This window comes from Zootoca vivipara, chromosome 10, assembly GCF_965207765.1.
Source record: "Zootoca vivipara chromosome 10, rZooViv2.hap1.1, whole genome shotgun sequence".
Lineage (NCBI taxonomy): Eukaryota > Metazoa > Chordata > Lepidosauria > Squamata > Lacertidae > Zootoca > Zootoca vivipara.
In genome coordinates, this window is record NC_142593.1 from 49,403,331 (window position 1) to 49,422,395 (window position 19,065).

The 19,065-nt window shown below is 41.7% G+C and overlaps 1 protein-coding gene across 5 annotated transcripts in view; it reads right to left on the minus strand.

The window, feature by feature from the left end:
* Window positions 1-19,065, minus strand: part of WDR7 (WD repeat domain 7) — a 213,457-nt gene that overhangs the window by 54,341 nt on the left and 140,051 nt on the right. For all 5 annotated transcript variants that reach the window (XM_060280352.2, XM_060280350.2, XM_060280349.2 and 2 more), the window contains 2 exons: window positions 14,541-14,727; window positions 2,362-2,479 (listed from right to left, as the gene is read on the minus strand). In XM_060280352.2, coding sequence (XP_060136335.1) covers window positions 2,362-2,479; window positions 14,541-14,727 — 305 coding nt within the window. The remainder of the gene's footprint in view (window positions 1-2,361; window positions 2,480-14,540; window positions 14,728-19,065) is intronic.

Sequence of the window (19,065 nt, forward strand, 5' to 3'; positions counted from 1 at the left end):
CTCATATTTGTAGATTATATGTATTATCTCTATGAAACTCAAGCAATTAATACATTTAACCCTTTCCATTGGATTCTCACTTTATTTCCTGGCAATAAAGTCACAGCAATGTTTACCAGCATAGGGCTTAACAGATTTTCTTTCTTAAAGAAAAAAGTAATAGAAAAGCTCTAATTGGTAGTGATTATTTCTCCTAACTGCTCATAATTAGTATCAGTGGGTTCTATCTTATGACTTCCTCTTTTGCAAAGTACATGGGGTGAATGAGGATGTTCACCATGCTAACAGTTCTTACTCTGGATAAACTGATCAGGAATAAGTCTCATGCTTGGTGCATAATTGGCAACCAGGTCAAAATCACAGCTCACAACTCAGGATGAATTCTCAAGCTGAGTATGGATTAGTAAATACCATACTTTTCCATGTATAAGACTACCCCCCCCCTTTTTTTACTGTAAAATAATGTTCAAAAAGGCAGAGACATCACCTTGCCGACAAAGGTCTGTATAGTTAAAGCTATGGTTTTCCCAGTATGGGAAGTGAGAGCTGGACCATAAAGAAGGCTGATCACCAAAGAATTGATGCTTTTGAATTATGGTGCTGGAAGAGACTCTTGAGAGTCCCATGGACTGCAAGAAGATCAAACCTACCCATTCTTAAGGAAATCAGCCCTGAGTGCTCACTGGAAGGACAGATCCTGAAGCTGAGGCTCCAATACTTTGGCCACCTCATGAGAAGAGAAGACTCCCTGGAAAAGACCCTGATGTTGGGAAAGATGGAGGGCACAAGGAGAAGGGGACGACAAAGGACGAGATGATTGGACAGGGTTCTCGAAGCTACCAACATGAGTCTGACTAAACTGCAGGAGGCAGTGGAAGACAGGAGTGCCTGACGTGCTCTAGTCCATGGGGTCACGAAGAGTCGGACACGACTAAACAGCAACAAAATGTTCAAAATCAGGGCTTGTCCTATACACGGATAGTGCAGAGGGGGGACGGGTGATTGGTTGCAGCCACGAGCAGGAGGTTGTCAGCGGCGATTGGGTGGGTGATTGGTGACTGTGTCAAGGGCTGCTTTGGATTGGCTGCTACTTCATTCAATGGACTGGTGATTGGTGGCTGTGGCAAGGTCTGCTGTGGATTGGCTTCCGCTGCATCAATTGTGCTTGCGCTCACCAACTGTTGGTGGCTATCGGGCAGACGCTTTGTCAGTCTGGTGAGCTCAACAACTCTGGGCAACCCTCCCCGCAAAAAGCTCAACAACTCCGGGCCATCTCCCCCATTTTCTCAATTTGGAGTCCCCCCAAATAGGGGGTGTCTTATGCATGGGGGTGTCTTATAGACAGAAAAATACGGGACAAGCTTTCTCACACAGACTGAGAATATATGCAGAGGGACAATGAGCGATGGAGTGGCAAATGCCATGGGGAAGGCAGTGTGCTGGGAAGGAGAGCTTATCCCTTCATTCCCAATAGGGACGTTCCTTCTTTTTTTATTGAAAGTTTTCAACACAAAATACAGTAAAAGTCAAACTAGTCTAAAAGACAAAGAATAACAAAAAACCAAAATAAGGCGAAAGGAAAATCAAGAAATAGAGAGACAGAAAGGAAAAAGAAGAAAAAGAATATAGACAAAGGCCCTTCATCCCTTTTATATCATATCCTTCATCCATACTCAGAAAGGTAGACCCTCCCAGCTCCCATCTGGGAGCCTGTTTCTTCTTAATAGGGCCTTGCATTCTAAGGCTCTGGCCCATGCAAGGGATGGCAGGGGGCTCCCCATTCTAATTGCAGTGCGGGGCTAAGGCATCTTCTCCCCTGCATGGTGCCTTGCAAGTAAAAAATGCCTCTCCCCACATATCCACCAGTATATGTGCAGGGTGGGGGGTGGGGAAACTGCATGCTGTGTACTAAGCAAATGTCTAGTTTGGCTCTAAGTCCCAGTGCAGTGTTACAAAGGAATGATTAAATATATGACAGTGTTCTGTGTCTGAGTACAGTTGACAATATTGTCATCAGCTCGGAGCCCAAGGCCCAAATAAATATATACATGAAATTACTCTGCAGATTACTTTATGGATTCAGAGCCTGACTGAAGCACTATCTGGTTGTTCTCCACCCCTCTTTATACACATATATAATGTGTGTATCCAAAACACACACACACACACACACACACACACACAACCTCATGTACATATTGCACATGTATGCTGGGGCACACAAGAAAATATACAAAAAATAATAAAAAAGATATATATATACATATATGAATCCCCAGATGTTTCTTGTTGTTAAACAAGGAAGCGATTGTTCCTTCTGAAGTGGAGCACAGCAAGCCCTGGAAAAGTTCTTTTGCTCACCTCCTTGGCAATAGTTGTAATGAAGGCGGGTGGTCTGGCCGTGGCAATGAGCGAGAGAGCGTGTCGTGCAGAGCGGGCGGAGTCAGCTGCTGGACTCAGAGGCAGCCCCATTGTGATGCTAATCAGAGATCAGACAAAGAGAGAAGGGAGGGGGGAAAGAGGAAGAAAAGAAGCATTAGAAATATAGAGTGAAAAGATTAGACACAGCTTATAATGTCAGTTCAAGGTCAACGGGAGCACTCAAACAGTTAGAATATAATGGACTCCCAACAATGAGGAGTGATTAGGAGTCAGGGTGTTCTAGCATCTAATACAAAATCAAATAATTAACCGTGAAGATTGAAAACAGTATGTGCATCTGTCCAAAGTGTTAAAAAGGCCTTGTTAACAAATTATCTAGCCATAGTACTGAATACATATCAAGAACCCGGGCCAACACAAAATGTACAGTGTCATGCAAAAGAACTGTACAGTTTTATTTCTTGGCAAAGGTTTTAGAGGCAATACGCACATCAGTCTGCAACGATTACTATTGCAATCAGCCAAGTACAGTTGGTGTCTCTTTCTCTCTCCCCCCCCCCCGCCCCGTCCTATCCCGGCTGACAGGGCAAAAGAGCCCTGGAAATACTGACTTCATTTCCATTTGGGCTTGCTGCATTAAGTCAGCTTCTTCCCAACTTTAGCCATTCCAAAAGCAGACCAGCCACCACCAAAAATATGGTGTTCAGGTGTGGAGTTTCTTACATTGCTCTGGGCAATATTTATTTGAACACGAAATATCTGGTTGTTTATTGCCAACAACACCACCACTGACTTTAGGATACTGGAAAGCACACGGATTAGTATGCTATGATGGACAACCAGTAAGCAGCCAGTGAACAACCAGTAATTTATAACAGCAGGAAAACTTCAAATTTAGGTTGCTTTTGTTGGCCAACAACCGTGAAAAGGTCCTTCCTGCTTGTCTCACTGTGGGGCATTTGTAAGAACCTCAACTGGGCTTGATGTATGGCTAATTCCTAGACATTTGAAAAGATAGTTAATGGGTGTAGTAACCTGGAGAGCCAGCTTTGAGAAAGGCATTTGGAACAGTTAAAGGAAGGATCAGCTTTCTTTATCCTCAGTATAGCACTTACAATATTTCTCAACCTAAATCAACGTGGAGTAGAGAGCAGTGTAGAGGGCACAGGAGCCAACTCCTAGGAGATGTGGGGACTTTGGCTCCCACAGTAAAATATTTGAGGAGGCTGGGCCTCCACAAAGTTGATAGACATTCCCATTCAAATGGTATGTGTGCACTGCATCATGTGATCGATTACGTGGGGTGGGCCCTCACAATATTTTATTCAAGTTGGCACCCCTGACAGAGAGAGAGAGAGAGAGAGAGAGAGAAAAGACAAACCTAAGTCAATTGTGGTTTGATATATGGTACTTTGCAGTTTTAGTAGGCTCCCTTGTCAAAGGAGGAGATAATCCCCGTTTGGGAATTTCTGCTTTATCTATATAATATTTGTAAAACTACCTGGACTCCATTAAGTAACTAGTACTTTATTATCTACTGACAAGCAGATACTATGAAACAGGCCCAGTTAATGGTCTGGCCATCATGAGCGGGGCTCCGACTTGCATACACACTGCTTCCATTACGCCAATTTCCTCCCTCAGTTCCTGGTGTAAATAAACCACTGCGAGATGTCTGAATTGAGCAATGTCAGGTTTGCTCCAAACAGGAAGCAAAGGAAGAATTCAAAGTGTCAAGTTGTAAGGAGAACATGAGCAAATTCCAAAGCCTGATAATGCCGTCCAGTCCGTAGCTTGAAGACCAGGACAAGTCTTCAGCCTGGATTTCAGGCACGTATACTAATTCACGCACTAAAATTTCAGCTGACATTTGTAACTCTAAGTCACTGTAAGATCCTACTCATCTTCTTCTAATCATTTGCAGAGAGAACCTTTTTTGGTTAAGCTGAATTGCAAGGGCTCAGATCCGAGGAAGCAGGTTGCTATTTCCGCTGACTTCCCCCTCAATTTGCATCTGCCTGCAAACTTTTCCCCATCCACTTTCGTCACGCCATGCATAAGATTATAAACTTCTATCGTGTCGCCTCTTCCACACCTTCCATTTACACTAACAAGTCCCAAATGATGTAACCATTGATGCTCAGAATCAGTTTTGTGTTTATGTAGGCACTGAATACAGTAAGGATGATGGGCAGGAAAGAACCCTGTTCTATGAGCTAACATTCATTTGCAATGCCATTCAGCATAACACTGCTTACAGTTAAAAAAATTGGTGGCTGAGAATTCTGTTAAGTAACATGATGGAATGAAGAAAGAGGAGGAAACAAACTTCCCTCTCTATTTTTTTAAAGATGAGAAAAAGTCTAGAATGAAGACAGAATGAGAGTTGGAGCTCATTATATTTTTACATTTGGGAAAAGGGGGTACAGAATCCCTGCACCTTCTCTTATCAGACTGGGTGACCTCAACACTTACCCATTTACCCAATTACAGGTAGGTAGCCGTGTTGGTCTGATGTAGTCAAAACAAAATTAAAAAAATCCTTCCAGTAGCACCTTAGAGACCAACTAAGTTTGTCATAGGTATGAGCTTTCGTGTGCATGCACACTTCTTCAGATACCATTTACCCAAGACCCTTTTACTGCCTCGGATCAAGCAGAATGAGCAAGCAGCATTTTTAATAGGGTTATCAACAATTCAAATATTTTCCTTTCAAATAATTCGCTGCACTTAAATGTATTTGCATGAATAAATAAATAAAAATACCCAAACCTTAACATGGATGCCTTTTTGAGACGCTGAAGCATAAATCAAGTCACACATGGGTTTTTCTAGAAAGTCATCGAAATAATCTCAGAATCAAACAAAGGAGTTACCGGGCCACCAGTTGCAACTTACCTTCACAAATCAATCAACTTAAACTTTAGTGGATTAATCTGTTGATTGATGGCAACAGCTGTACTGAAAGCCATGGTGTACCCTTGGACATGGCACACATGTCTAAAGATTCACGGAAAATTGGAAGCTCCTCCCAGATCAATCCCTTACCCCAAGCCTCCTCCTATCTCTTTCTTCTGCACACCCCCCCCCCCCCTGCTGCCACGGGATAAACTTGCAAAATGTTGTACTTATAAGCCTTCTGAGTGCAGCCCTGGAAAGAGGCAGCTGTATTAAAAAGGAAGGTGACATGCAAAGTTCTAAGAATTTCTGTCCTAAGAAAGATCTGTATGTGTTTCTGCCAACAGCACTCTCCCTCCTCCTGTTGGGCAAAGCGTGGATTCCCCCCCCCCCCCGAAAAGCAACAGGCTCCCTGTTAATTCATTAATGACACTCTGTAGTGTTAGTATGTGGCCAGAGATTAACCTCCTCCTATAGTTGGGCAGCTGGTCTGTCAGAGCAAGAAATGTGCATGAAGGAACAGGCACACTGCGCCAAGTCAGAAGACCAAAATAGAGGCAGATGCAAAGCTAAGATCAAGGAAGAGCCAGGTTGGTCCCAGTGCTTAATATTTCATTGAGGAGTTTACTCTTCCACATCATTAACAATACAAGGGGGGGGGCTGCCTACCACTCCCATCTACACACAGATTGCTGTTATGCAAGAAGCCATGTTTATAAAATGCTATAGGTGTTGCTGTTAAAAGAAATCTGTAGCATGAATATGATATTGGTTGGGAAGGGCCAGGGCAAAAGCTTGGTGCAAGCAAAAGATCCCAGGTGCAGTTTTTTGCATCTCCAGTTATGAAGACCAGGCAGCAAGTATGAGAACCTTCTCTGCTGGAGACTCTGGAGAGCCACTTCTGGTTATGGTAGACTATAGTGGGCTGGATGGATAAGTAGTAAAACGGCTCCCTATGTTTATATGATATTGCTACTGGTGTTAATGCTATGAAACCAGAATACTCAATTCCATAATATCTAACGGTTACAAAGATATTAGAATGCTTCACCATATAGAATAACTAAGAAAAGGGTGGTATCCAATGCGTTTGTTCCTTTAGCACAAGGATTTCCACTTGTGCAATGAAGCCACCCTTCTCACCATGAACCCTCCCCCAGATCTGTCCCAGAACAGATTTAAGGTGTGTAGGAAGAGGAGAAGGAAGGTCCATTGCACAGCCAAAACTCCCTGTGCTGAAGGAATGAATGAGTTAGCTGAATACTGAAGATTGATGAAGACAATGTTTCAGTTTAGATATTCAGAATATTCCCCTAACACGCATGCAACCCATTTTTTTTCTTTTGAAAGAGTAAACTTTTAACAGATCTGGAGTGAACTGGACCTAGCTTTAATTGTCAAGGCAATAGAGCAGAGCTTTCCAAAGTGTGCGTCACGACACATCAGTGTGTCGGCTGCAGTGTGTAGGTGTGTCGCGCGAACGCTCCCTGTGCTCCTCCTGGGTCTAGTTTAACCTCTGGTTTGAAAGTAAAACTGAATTACTGTGTCACGAAATGATGCATGTCTAAAAAGTGTGCCACCAACATGAAAAGTTCAGAAAGCTCTACTACTACAGAGCATGGGTGGCAAACCTGTGGCCCAACAGATGTTGCTGTACTACAACTCCTACCATCCCTGACCATGACCATTGGCTGTGTGAGCTGGGGCTGATGAGAGTTCGAGTCCAGCAATACCTGGAGGAACACAGGTTCCTCACACCTGCAACAGAGCATTTGGTCAGCTCGTGATTCAGATCCACAAGTGAGACACAACCTGATGTAAGAGAGATCACCCCAGTGATGCTAGCACCGTTTAAAGAAAGGATTGTACAGAAAGAAATAAAAAACAGAGGAGAGCTGTCCAAATGCAAAAAAATATAGCCAAAGTTCCTTTATTGTTGCAAAGAATACAGCAGGCACAATTTCTCAGCCCTTCAGGGTGAGCTGCTCCTGTCAAACTCTCTCTTTTGTACAACCATTATTTGTCTTTCAATGGAACATTTCCTAGCACTGAAAAAGCAAGATGGAAGATGGATAAATACAGGCCAAATAATTCAAATGTGTCCCATATTGTAGGCTTAGGTTGATGAGTTGCGAGTGGGTTGGGAACTTCTGCTAAGGAGTATAGCACATCATCCCTGACCACTGGTCCTGATAGCTAGGGATGATGGGAATTGTAGTCCCAAAACATCTGGAGGGCCGGACTTTGCCTATGCCTGCCCTAAATGGTTTGGAACCTGAATACCGAAAAGATCATCTCCCCCAATCTTCTTTGGCGATCACTCGTAGCCGAGTAAGATTGTCTTCCATAAACATGGTTTTAACAATGGGTCCATAGGTGACTGTGGAGGCCAATTGTGGATCCACACATCCTTCCACAGTGGGGACATCGGTTTCCGGGCAGGAGTTGATCACGGTGTGGGTTTGCCAAGCGTGCCTTCCTCTTAGCACGTTTCTCCCTCATGTCCTGAGATCGAGTTTCTTCAAAGCCCACGACACCTTTGGTAAAGGCTGTTCTCCAACTGGAGCGCTTGCAGGCCAGTGTTTCGCAGTTGTCAGTGCTTATACTACATTTTTAAAGATTTGCCTTGAGACAGTCTTTAAACCTCTTTTGTTGACCACCAGCATTACGCTTTCCATTTTAAAGTTCGGAATAGAGTAGTTGCTTTGGAAGACGATAATCAGGCATCCGCACAACATGACCAGTCCAACGAAGTTGATGTTGAAGAATAATTGCTTCAACACTGGCGATCTTTACTTCTTCCAGTACACTGATATTAGTTCGCCTGTCTTCCAAAGTGATGTGTAAATTTTTTCGGAGACACCATTGATGGAATCTTTCGAGGAGTTGGAGATGGCGTTTATAAGTGGTCCATGTTTCACAATTATATAGTAAGGTTGGTGGTACAATAGCTTTGTAAACAAGCATTTTGGTTTCCCTGCAAATGTCCCGGTCCTCCCCTATAATCTGCAGGTGTGACAGGGCATTTTCAGTGGTGGTTCCCTGTTTTGGCATCCCTATTCATCAGGTGTGTCTGCAGACATCAGGATTCACTTTAAGGAGAAATCTGAAAACATTCCTATTTCCCTAGACATTTTGGTGGGCGAGGAACTCTGTTCTTTGCAACTCTGCGATCCCTGGGCAGAGTAATGGTTTTAATTGTATTTTCCCCCGAGAATGTTTTTAAATGCAATTGTTTCTAGACTGTAAGTAGGTTACGGTACTTAAAGGGCAGAAAGGTGTGGATTTTTCTGGGGTGGTGGGTTCTTTCTTTTTAGTTGAAAAATATAAAAACACCTAAGACTTACAAACACTATGACAAAAAGGGTTTTCATAAGGTCACTTAAAGATGATAAAAGGGCAGAAACATTCCTTCCAACCACCCTATAAAAGCAATCCGGTGGCACAACCCAAAGCATATATACATGTTTGTCTCAACACACGAGATGCTTAATTTGTAAACAACATGTTCATAAGTATGTAAACACTTATGAATTAAATAAAAAAACCTCCAGTTCATATATTTCTGATGCTAGCAATTCAGAGGCACAAAGGCTGTAGCTCCACTTACCAAGGAGTAAGCCCCCCCCTGACCTCAATAGTGCTTACATCTGAATACACGTGTAGGATGGCGCCATAACATGCACAAACATTTTATTGCTGGGCAACTGGGTTGTAGAACTTTCTGTTTATTATGAGGAAATCACTAATTTCCACCCCCCCCAAAAAAATATGACCACTCCATTCAACTCAGAAGGACGAACGAGCCCAACATGAATTCCTTGGGTAGGAGATATCTAAGCCTTAGTATCTGACGTTCATATCCTGCAATCTCTCCACTGGCTCCCAGGCTCTCTCACTCACAATCAGATATATTTTTCCTTATATATATTTTTTGTACGATCGGAGTCTTTATGTTGCTTGCCATCATCGATTAATGCAGCATTGAACATAGAAAGGGCTCTCACTGCCACCAAGGTCTGTTTCGATGCAATTTCCGTCAAAATGGATGAGAGCTATGCAGGAACAGTACTGCTGAATTGCACCCCCTGGGGAAAACAAAACCCAACAACCCACCACTTAAAAATAAATAAATTAAAAGCTGGTGCTTAATTATACAAAAGTGTGCAGGAACAAACTGTACAGAGTAATCTGAATCAAACTGCAGCTTATAATTCAAAGGAGGGAAATTATGGGCAACAAAGATCCCTACAGATGTCCAAGCCTAGGAATCAAAGCCTAATTAATGCTAGAAAAATACTCTTAATCCTCCTGTGCGGTTCCACTCAACATATCTTCCACAGTCTAATCTCTCTCTCTTTTTTTGGGGGGGGGGGGTGAGAGGCACAAGATGGCAGGGGGAGCGAGATGGGTTAGACCTCGCACAGGAGAAAATTCAAAGCTCGGCAGAAGACTGCAGCTTGGGCGATGTATTTTATTCAGTGTGCACGCACACACAGATGCGCACCGAACACACAAAAAGATAAACACCGCGTGTGTTTTTCTTTGTCAATAAATGCGGAGTGGTTTCCCCCTTCCCCCCCCACTCCCCCGGAACCACACGCTCGACATAAAAGCTCCTTTATAAACCATGCTTAACATCACAGACAGAAGCGAGGCAGCTGTGCGCTCTTATTGTTGTGCACGGTAAATCAGGCACAAAAAAGGGGCAGCTCAGCAGGGCACCGAGAGGGTAAGATGCACACTTAACCCCCCTGTACACTTTGTTGCTCCATTTCTTTCCATCTTAAGTCCCTCTGCAAGCCAGTACTGTACCTGTCACGGATGAAACAGGCCGTTTTCAATCTAAATCTTGTTATGGATTAATAAGCAAACACTTTCTCGCTTATTATGCAATTTATCATGATGAAAATTGCATTGGTCTCCTCAAGGCTACATGCTGATACATTCATTTATTCAGCAGCTCTGTATACAGGGAGCCATACTAATCTTTATGACAGCTAGAGATGCGCTAGGAAGCTGAAAATAGAATCCATAATAATAATAATAATAATACAACAATAAATGGTCTTCACGGAAGCTGTATTTAAAGATACAGACAGAAATATACCTACTTCCCAAAGAGACAAGAAGATTTTACTCAAAACATTTCAAGCTGGTACCAATACTTTATATGCATCACCTCTTTCACTTTACCAGAAAACACACTGAAAAGGTTGCTCTGAATATTCATCTTTGCATTATGTACACAAAAAGTCCATGTCATCTGATGACTCAGAATGATGACTGGGGATATTCATATGAGGCAAGCAATTGTGCAGTTCTGTTTTGTTGACATGGTAATCTACCTCAATCACATGATATTGAACAGGATTTTTTTATATAATAAAAAACTTAATGCAAGGAAAGAGTAGCTATTACTAGTCTTACAGTAATACAATTACAGAACTGAAGAAAATGGGTGATTTCAAAATTATAGGAGAGATGGTGTGCATATGTGTGTGTTTGTGTATTTTTGTTTGTGTGTGTTTGTAAAAAGAAAAAGTTTGATGTAAACACAGTACCAACTGCATGGAAGGATCAGAATTAAACCTTATATCTTTCACATTCATATAAATGAATTTTTAATAGAATGTGTAATGACAGTTTATTCCTTTTCAAAAGGTGAGAGTTAGGGCTCTTTGTGCAGTGATAATCTAAATTTAAAAGAAAAAGAAACAGCTAAATCGTTGAAACTTTGAAATCAGCTGGAATTACTGGAGACTTATAGTAGGATTCTACACATATGCTATAGAGTAAGTACTATCAGTTGTGTATGCTGCAGAACGATTCTGTGGGGGACCCAAAGAAATCCCGATTTCTACCATGGCACATCTAAATTTCTTTTCATGGCAAACTGCAGTGCCAAGGCTGCAGGCAAAAATGCACCTTTTTCAATCTTCTTCTTTGCCTGTTATCTGCTCCATAAATAATTAAAATGAATGCATGGAAAATTCATCAGCAGTATGAGAGGGGGAAAGGATACTGAGAGCTTGAGAAAAGACTGTGCAACTGTCGTTCTCATACGTGCAAGAGTATGTTGTCTCATCCATGACATTTATATTCTCTGATGCTTGAACATGCCTCTGAATATAATTTTTGAGCTAGGAGTGCACAGATCAAAACACATTCTTGTCACAGAGATGACTTTATTGTCTTTTTCTTTAGGCAAGGCACATGAATTGCTAACATTGCAGCAGAACTAGAGGTTAATACCAGATTGTTCTTTTCCCCAACCAAAATATAGTCTGCTACTTAACTTTTTTTTAAAATGATTTCTGCTTTTAGCAAGTTCTTTTTTTTAATTATGTGGTTTATGTATTGTACATTATTATCTATTGTATTATTTCCATTTTTGTAAGCTGCTCTGAGTACTCACCAAGCAGAAGACAGAGGGTGGAGGCATTAAATATTCTTAATAGTAATACTAATAAAAATATTGCTATCAGAAAGAATGATGACATATTGTGCTACAAGCAACAAACAAAGAGATTAAAGAAAAAGATGAAACAAAGTTTGCTTAACAGACTTTGCATCGGAAGCAAAAATTAACAAACGGTCAGCTCTGAACAAACATTTCATATAATTTTTAAATAGCAAGGAGCAATAATAGGCTTACACCTACACGTGGTTATATTTTGTGATTTTAGAACACTGGTTTTATTAAGTGGCATAAATCTATTTGTGACTAGAGATCTGGCATGCTCTGCTTTAGTTGCTTATAAAAATCAGGGAAACTAAATCAAGGTTTGTAAGTTAAAATGATTAACCATGTGGAATGAAACGTAATTTTTGAAAATGCAAGCCTGTAGTTTGGTGTCATTTTTGTTGTTGTTGTTCTGGCCTTCTGCCTGGAATAACAACAATTGCCTGACAAACTTATGTTGTGCTTGGGAAGAAGTGAACACCCAAACGTGTTGATTTTCCCCCAAGTTAAAGTACAATTTTAACTGGCCAACGAAACAGTAATCAGAGATCGTGCTTTTTTTTATCACGGAGGATGTGAGCAGAAGAGCAATTATCAACGCTTTTTACAAAAGCAGGCATGTATCTATATAAGAGAATACAATCCTGCCCAATAGTGCAGGAAAATGTCCCTGTGGGTTTTAAGAGGCAGTTGAAAGCAGCTATGAATTAAAGCACTTGACCATCCTAATAGCTGAACAATATTTTTTATATTTCATCTTACAAGGAAAGGTTGTGCTCACAATGAAAACACCCACTGCCGCTATATTCCCACCTCCCCCCCCTTTTAAAAAAAGTACATGGTTATATTGATTGCCATTACCCCAAGGATTTATCAGATACATCTGTTTATAAGATATAACTTGTTCACATATTTCCATGAAATAAACAAGTCTCAAGCAATGAAACTCAAAACATTTATACAGATGATCCGATATCATTTTAATTGACTGTTATTTTCTATCTATTTGAACTGAAGAATGTGAGATTGAGCACAGCGTACATTTTAGGAATTTTCCCCACATCTATCTATCTATCATCTATGGGAAAAGGTTGTCTTGAAATATTTTTTACCTAGACAAGGAAAAACAAAACAAAAGCCACACACCCAAGAAGATTGCAAGTGTGTGTGTGTGTGTCATTACTATACTTTAAAAACTACAGCAGGTGGATACCCCTTTCCCAAAGTAATCTGGATACATTAATTTTTTTTTTAAAACCTTGCTTTTGTTTTAGTTTTTTTTCCCCTAAAGGAAATCATAAAGTACACCAAGTCATTTCCTTCAACCTGCACAACAAGACCGAGTTATTGTGCATGGAACTGTTGCATGGAATTTGAACTAGCTATTCATATTTATTCAATATTATGCTCGCCAGTCTTCCCTAGCACTAAGTTAAAAGAGTAAGAGAGAATACAACCCTCTTCATGCATCTTACATGTGTGGAGAGTGCATGCATGTGAAGTGAGTGGGATCCTGCCCACTAGCAATGTCCCTTTGATTTCAATGCACACACCAGCTGCATCCCCTGCATTCACTACAATATGAATGCGGACAGAAGCCCTGGAATATCAAAAAGTTGCTGTTCACACGGAAGAAACCATACATGCGTACAGATGTAGATGTGCAAGGCAAATGTGTGGCTGGCATGGGGCACGACTGGTGTGCACATGGGTGCGTGATTGTGACTGCACACCTAGTAGTCACAATCCAGCCTGGTCTCCCACACATACCCCTTTCAAGTACGTGCCTGAAAAGGACTTTTGTCTTAGCATAAGCAGATTGATTGGAGGAGATTAATGAAAAGGCGAGGGAACCTGTACATGAATAAAAGGTATTGATTCTTTCCCATTTTACATGTAGTATGGAGCCATATTTGAAAGGTGGGTGTCAGGTTTCGTAAGAGATCACACTAGATCACACCTAATACGTCGAAAGTGCACAACAAAACATACTAATTTTGAACATGTGTTTGAACCATGAAAAGAGCAGGAGCTTTGATGTTGCCCATCAACGACTGGCACCACCTGGTCACTTGATGGCGCAGGCACACAAGGCCCCCAGTGTCTTCCCCACTATGGTGAGACATAATGTATTCCGATTAAAATCCTAATAATTGTTGCATCTATTCCAAGGGTCTGGAAGCCAAGCCCTATGAGGAACCGTTGACAGGACTTGGAAGTTTAGATTGGAAAAGAGGAGACTGAGAGGAGATATGGTAGCCATCGACAAATATCTATAAAGATGGAGTAAGCTTGCCTTCTCCTGCTCTGAAGGCTAGTACCTGAACCACAGGAAAGGAGATTCCGACTGAACAGAAGAACCTTCTGACAATAAGAGTAGTTAGACAGTTGGAATGGTTTCCCTCCCTTGGAGGTTTTTAAGCAGAGGTTGGATGGCCACCTGTCATGGCTGCTTTAGTTCGGACTAGTTGGCCCTCAGGACCCCTTCCAACTCTACAATTCTATGATTCTATATAAATTACCGTATGCTGATTTTATGCAAATTGCTATCCTCTTTTTCTGTGTGTGTGTGCGTGTGTGTGTGTGTGTGTGTGTGTGAGAGAGAGAGAGAGAGAGAGAGAGAGAGAGAGTGTATGTGTGAATCAAACCCACTTTTCTGGCAATGTGTAACTGCCCCCCCTCCAGACCTTGGTGTTACTGGATACCTCAACCCAAACCACGTGAAACAAAGCCAATTACTACTACCACCTCACCCCCCGACAACACGCCCCAAAATATTGGGTGAAGTACATACTTTGCAAGTTGCTTCTCAGCATCGGCACAGAGCTCCAATAGGCCCATCAGCACAGCAGAGACATCCATATAAGGCTCCCATACCGTAAACCCTCGTCCTATGAGATCAATGGCAGTTCTTCGGATGGTGCTGTGTGGCGGAAGTTTCGGGCTGGGAGGCTGTAGCAGAAGATACGTCAAGGCCTTGCCTGCCACACAAAAAACATTAGAAAGCCAGAGTCAGGAAAAAGAGATCAAACACAGATTACTATTATCTAGAGAGCCCCCCCCCCAAGAGATCTACAATTCCCAGAGTTCCCTGGGAAGAGGGATTGACCATTAAACCGTTCCGGGAATTGCAGCTTAACAACATTCAGCATCCTTAACAGACGACAGTTCCCAGGACTCTTTGGAGAAAGTCATAACTGCTTAAGGCAGCATGATAGTGGTTTTCATGTATTGTGTGGATGGGAGAAATTGCAATTTTCATGGATTCTGGTAAGAAATGCTATTTCTGAGCATGTTCAAGATGGCCAAGCCTTAAGGATGAATCAGGTAAGCACTCTCCTGTTCCCTGCAATCTCTCACCACCAGTTCCAACTCACCTCAGAAGGGTGTGTGTGTAATGGGGGGAAGGGGTGAGGAGAGGCAGAGGGAAGACGGGGGCAAATTCCTTGAGGTTTACTTTTCCCAAGCCCCCCCTTTCCCCAAACAATCAACTCCACCCTAAAATCACGTACTCTGAAAGACCTGTGTTCCTGAGAATATCCGGTGACTGTTAGGAAAAACTAAAGATGAGGTGGGGGAAGGAACCTGCTTCTTGGTCACCCAAGACTACTCAAAATCCAACTTTAAAGCAAGCAAGCGAAATAGACAAAACAGCTTTTGCCGTAATGTCAGCTGCTTTTTAATCAGCTTCCAACGCAGCGGTGGAGGAACGGGGAGAAGGCAAGACTTTAATGAGAATACACGCACGGTCTTTAATGACTCCTTAACAACATGCCGGTGACATCATCCGAGAAACCACTAGCAGTGCTTTCAATCTGCATGAATGGTGCAATCTGAGATTTAATTCTAGTGAGTAATGCCGCAGGAGTGGGATGTAGATGTCCTAGCTAGCCTTTAAATCTTAACCCCATGAATGTGTCTGATGAATATGCTGCACAGCCGTACACTTAATTTTCTTCAAAACACAACTTCTGACTCAAAGACACTGCTTCCCCAGTTTCTTCTTCAACGGCAGACAGGTTAAGAGGTTTCCCTCTCAGTACAAATCCCTTTTTATAATTTTTTAAAATTAATTTTCCAACAACAACAAAAACAAACAATAATAAAGATAAAAACAAAAACAAAACAGACTGACTCCCCCCTATTCCATTCCTTGGTTCCATTGTATATCCATGTACTACATGCCCATTATAAAGTTTTAACGAAAACTCAGAAACGGAACATTCGTAGAAAGGATTTCTGTAAATGTGTTTATGTTATTAATTTATAATATTTATGGGTCACCTTCCAGTCTAAAGCTTATTCAAGGCGGTTTACAAAGCAACAGATAAAAATGCAATTCAAATGATAATAAAATAGAAAAGAATACAAAACCTCCCATTAATAAAAGCAGCAATAAAAAAATATGCTTGCAGCTGGAAGAGAAAACCAGATACTTTTTTTTTACATGACTATCATCCCAAAGCTCACTGGAAGGACAGATCCTGAAGCTGAGGCTCCAATACTTTGGCCACCTCATGAGAAGAGAAGACTCCCTGGAAAAGACCCTGATGTTGGGAAAGATGGAGAGCACTAGAAGAAGGGGACAACAGAGGATGAGATGTTTGGACAGTGTTCTCGAAGCTATGAACATGAGTCTGACCAAATTGTGAGAGGCAGTGGAAGACAGGAGTGCCTGGTGTGCTCTGGTCCATGGGGTCACGAACAGTCGGACACGACTAAACAACAACATCAACCCAAAGGTTGAAATAGCAGAATAGAGAATAATGAACAAACCAGTGAAAATAAGTAGGTCTTCAAGATCAGGAGTGTGGTGCTTTATTGGGGAGGGGTTGTCAGCTGGCAGTGAATTCCAAGTCATCAGAGAAACCTCCCTCACACCAGTGCCTGTTAATTTCACTGATCTTAGTATTGGGGGGGGGGAGCCCTGATCTTGCTCTTTTTTACTGGTTTTGAACTCAGCTGCAAATTACTTTCTTCTGCCTCTCCTAGGGAAAGTTTTGTGTTGTTTTTACTTTGTTGTTTTAATTATTGCATTTTGCATTTTAAGTATTGCATATTCTTTGCTTTTATTTTACAAGCTGCCTAGAGAATTGCATTCATTTGTGGTCACGCATACCTGACAATTAATATCACATTCATGTGATATTATATTCATAATATCATATTCAACACAGGTTCATGTTTTAACCTTTAAAGCCATGCCAACCTGCCTGCACATTAAAAGAAATGACTGAGGCTCATCCTATTTTCCCGCCACCAAGTTCAATGAAACTGATCTGGCAATAAATCGCTAATCAAGATGTGTGTATGATGCAAAAATCACAATGTGGGAAAAATCATGAAGCCAGCCAATGCTTCTCTCGATTCCTGCAACCCCTTTTAATTCTGTTGGCTCAGCTCTCCCCTGCCTCATGCAGGGGGCAGTGAATCACAAGAGGAGGCAAGAATCATGATGCAGGAAAAACTGTGAAGCCAGCCAATGATTCTACGTGGCTCCATCCTTATTCCAGACCGTGATACATTGGTATATCATGATTTTTAGCTGGTGATAGATCACAGTGCTGAAAACCAGATACAGTGGTACTTTGGTTCTCTTGGTATCTGAAGAAGTGTGCATGCACACGAAAGCTTGTATCAATAACAATCTTAGTTGGTCTCTAAGGTGCCACTGGAAGGAATTTTTTTATTTTGTTTCGACCTTGGTTCTCAAACACCTTGGAACCCAAACACTGCAAACTCGAAAGTAAGTGTTCCGGTTTGCGAAATTTTTTTGGAAGCCGAACGTGCTCCGTTTTGAGTGTTACGCTTCTGATTTGAGTGCCATACTTCTGTTTTGAGTGTTATGCTGAAGTTTGTCTGTTTTTGCTATTTATTTTGCGTTTTCCTTTTTGCGGCTCTTTTTGTTTTTGTGACTGTGTGGAACCCAGTTCAGCTACTGATTGATTGATTGATTGTGTGACTGCAGTACCTTGTTTATTGCTTTCATTTTATGGATCAATGGTCTCGTTAGATAGTTAAATTCTTGTTAAATTGCTGTTTTTAAAAGTCTGGAATGGATTAATCCATTTTGCATTACTTTCTATGGGAAAGCGCGCCTTGGTTTTGAAACGCTTTGGTTTTGGAACGGACTTCCGGAATGGATTAAGTTTGAGAACCAAGGTACCACTGTATTGCCCAGCCCTAGTCTTCACCCATGGGCCTTATTTTTTTGCTACGATTTTGCAAAGCGCAGGGCTGGTTTAGAGAAACCTACAATACCCGATCTTTCTTCCTTACAGTTCTTTTCTTTGCTGATCATACAAGGTAGATCTTGGCTTTGGCTTGAAGGTGGGAGTGGCTCTTCTATGACCACACCGCCAAACCGATGCCGGACAAAAAGAACCTTCCACCACGCTGCACATACATGCGTGAAAGAGCCGAGTGTAGATAAAGAGGAAACAGTTGCCAAAGCGGCTGCTGACATCCTTGGATGAAGAGTCAAGCGAAGAAAAGAATGCCACATTAAAATAACGTTGCAATTAATTAGTAGCTCAATTATGGTTGCAACCTCTGGAGATTCCTTATTATAAGCACTTTAAAATTAAATTAGTTCACTAAGATTTATGTTATTACAAAGAATGCCAGATGAATTAATAATGACTGGTCACTTATTTTAAGTGTTGCTAAGTGAACAAAGCTTTCCCACCACTGCTGGGGGTCAGACAGAATGGCCGGATTTTACGCCGTACAATTTGTCCACTGTCCACAAATTTACAGGAGAAGGAACTCTATTTTTTTTTTTTAAAAAAAAATTTCCATACTGCCCCTCATCCGAAGATCACGGGGCGGCATACTTGGATGTGGGAAAGGTTTTCAGCTGTGGACATAAGCAGAAGTCATTTGTAGCAAAGGATCCATAGCGCTGTCACATTAGGTGCCAACTAAGTGAACATAACATCTCTCTTTTTTATATACAGTCATACCTCAACATCCGAACGCTTCGACTTCCGAAGGTTTCGACTTCCGAAGTCGACAACACCGGAAGTCTTTTCGGCGCTCGCGTTCGGCACACGCACAGAAGCGCAAAATCGCGATTCGCGCATGCGCCGACTGCACGCTTCAACACCCAAAAACCTCGACTTACGAAGACGGCCGCGGAACGGCTCGTCTTCGTAAGTTGAGGCACCACTGTATATATATATAAAATAGTGTTATTTAGGTTTACAATTTTATAGTCAACACAATCATTATTATAACAAAGGAAAGATATGGATCTCCCCCCCCCCCCGACTTCCCTCAACTTCTTCTTCTGGTTCTTTAAATATTTGCTTCTCCTG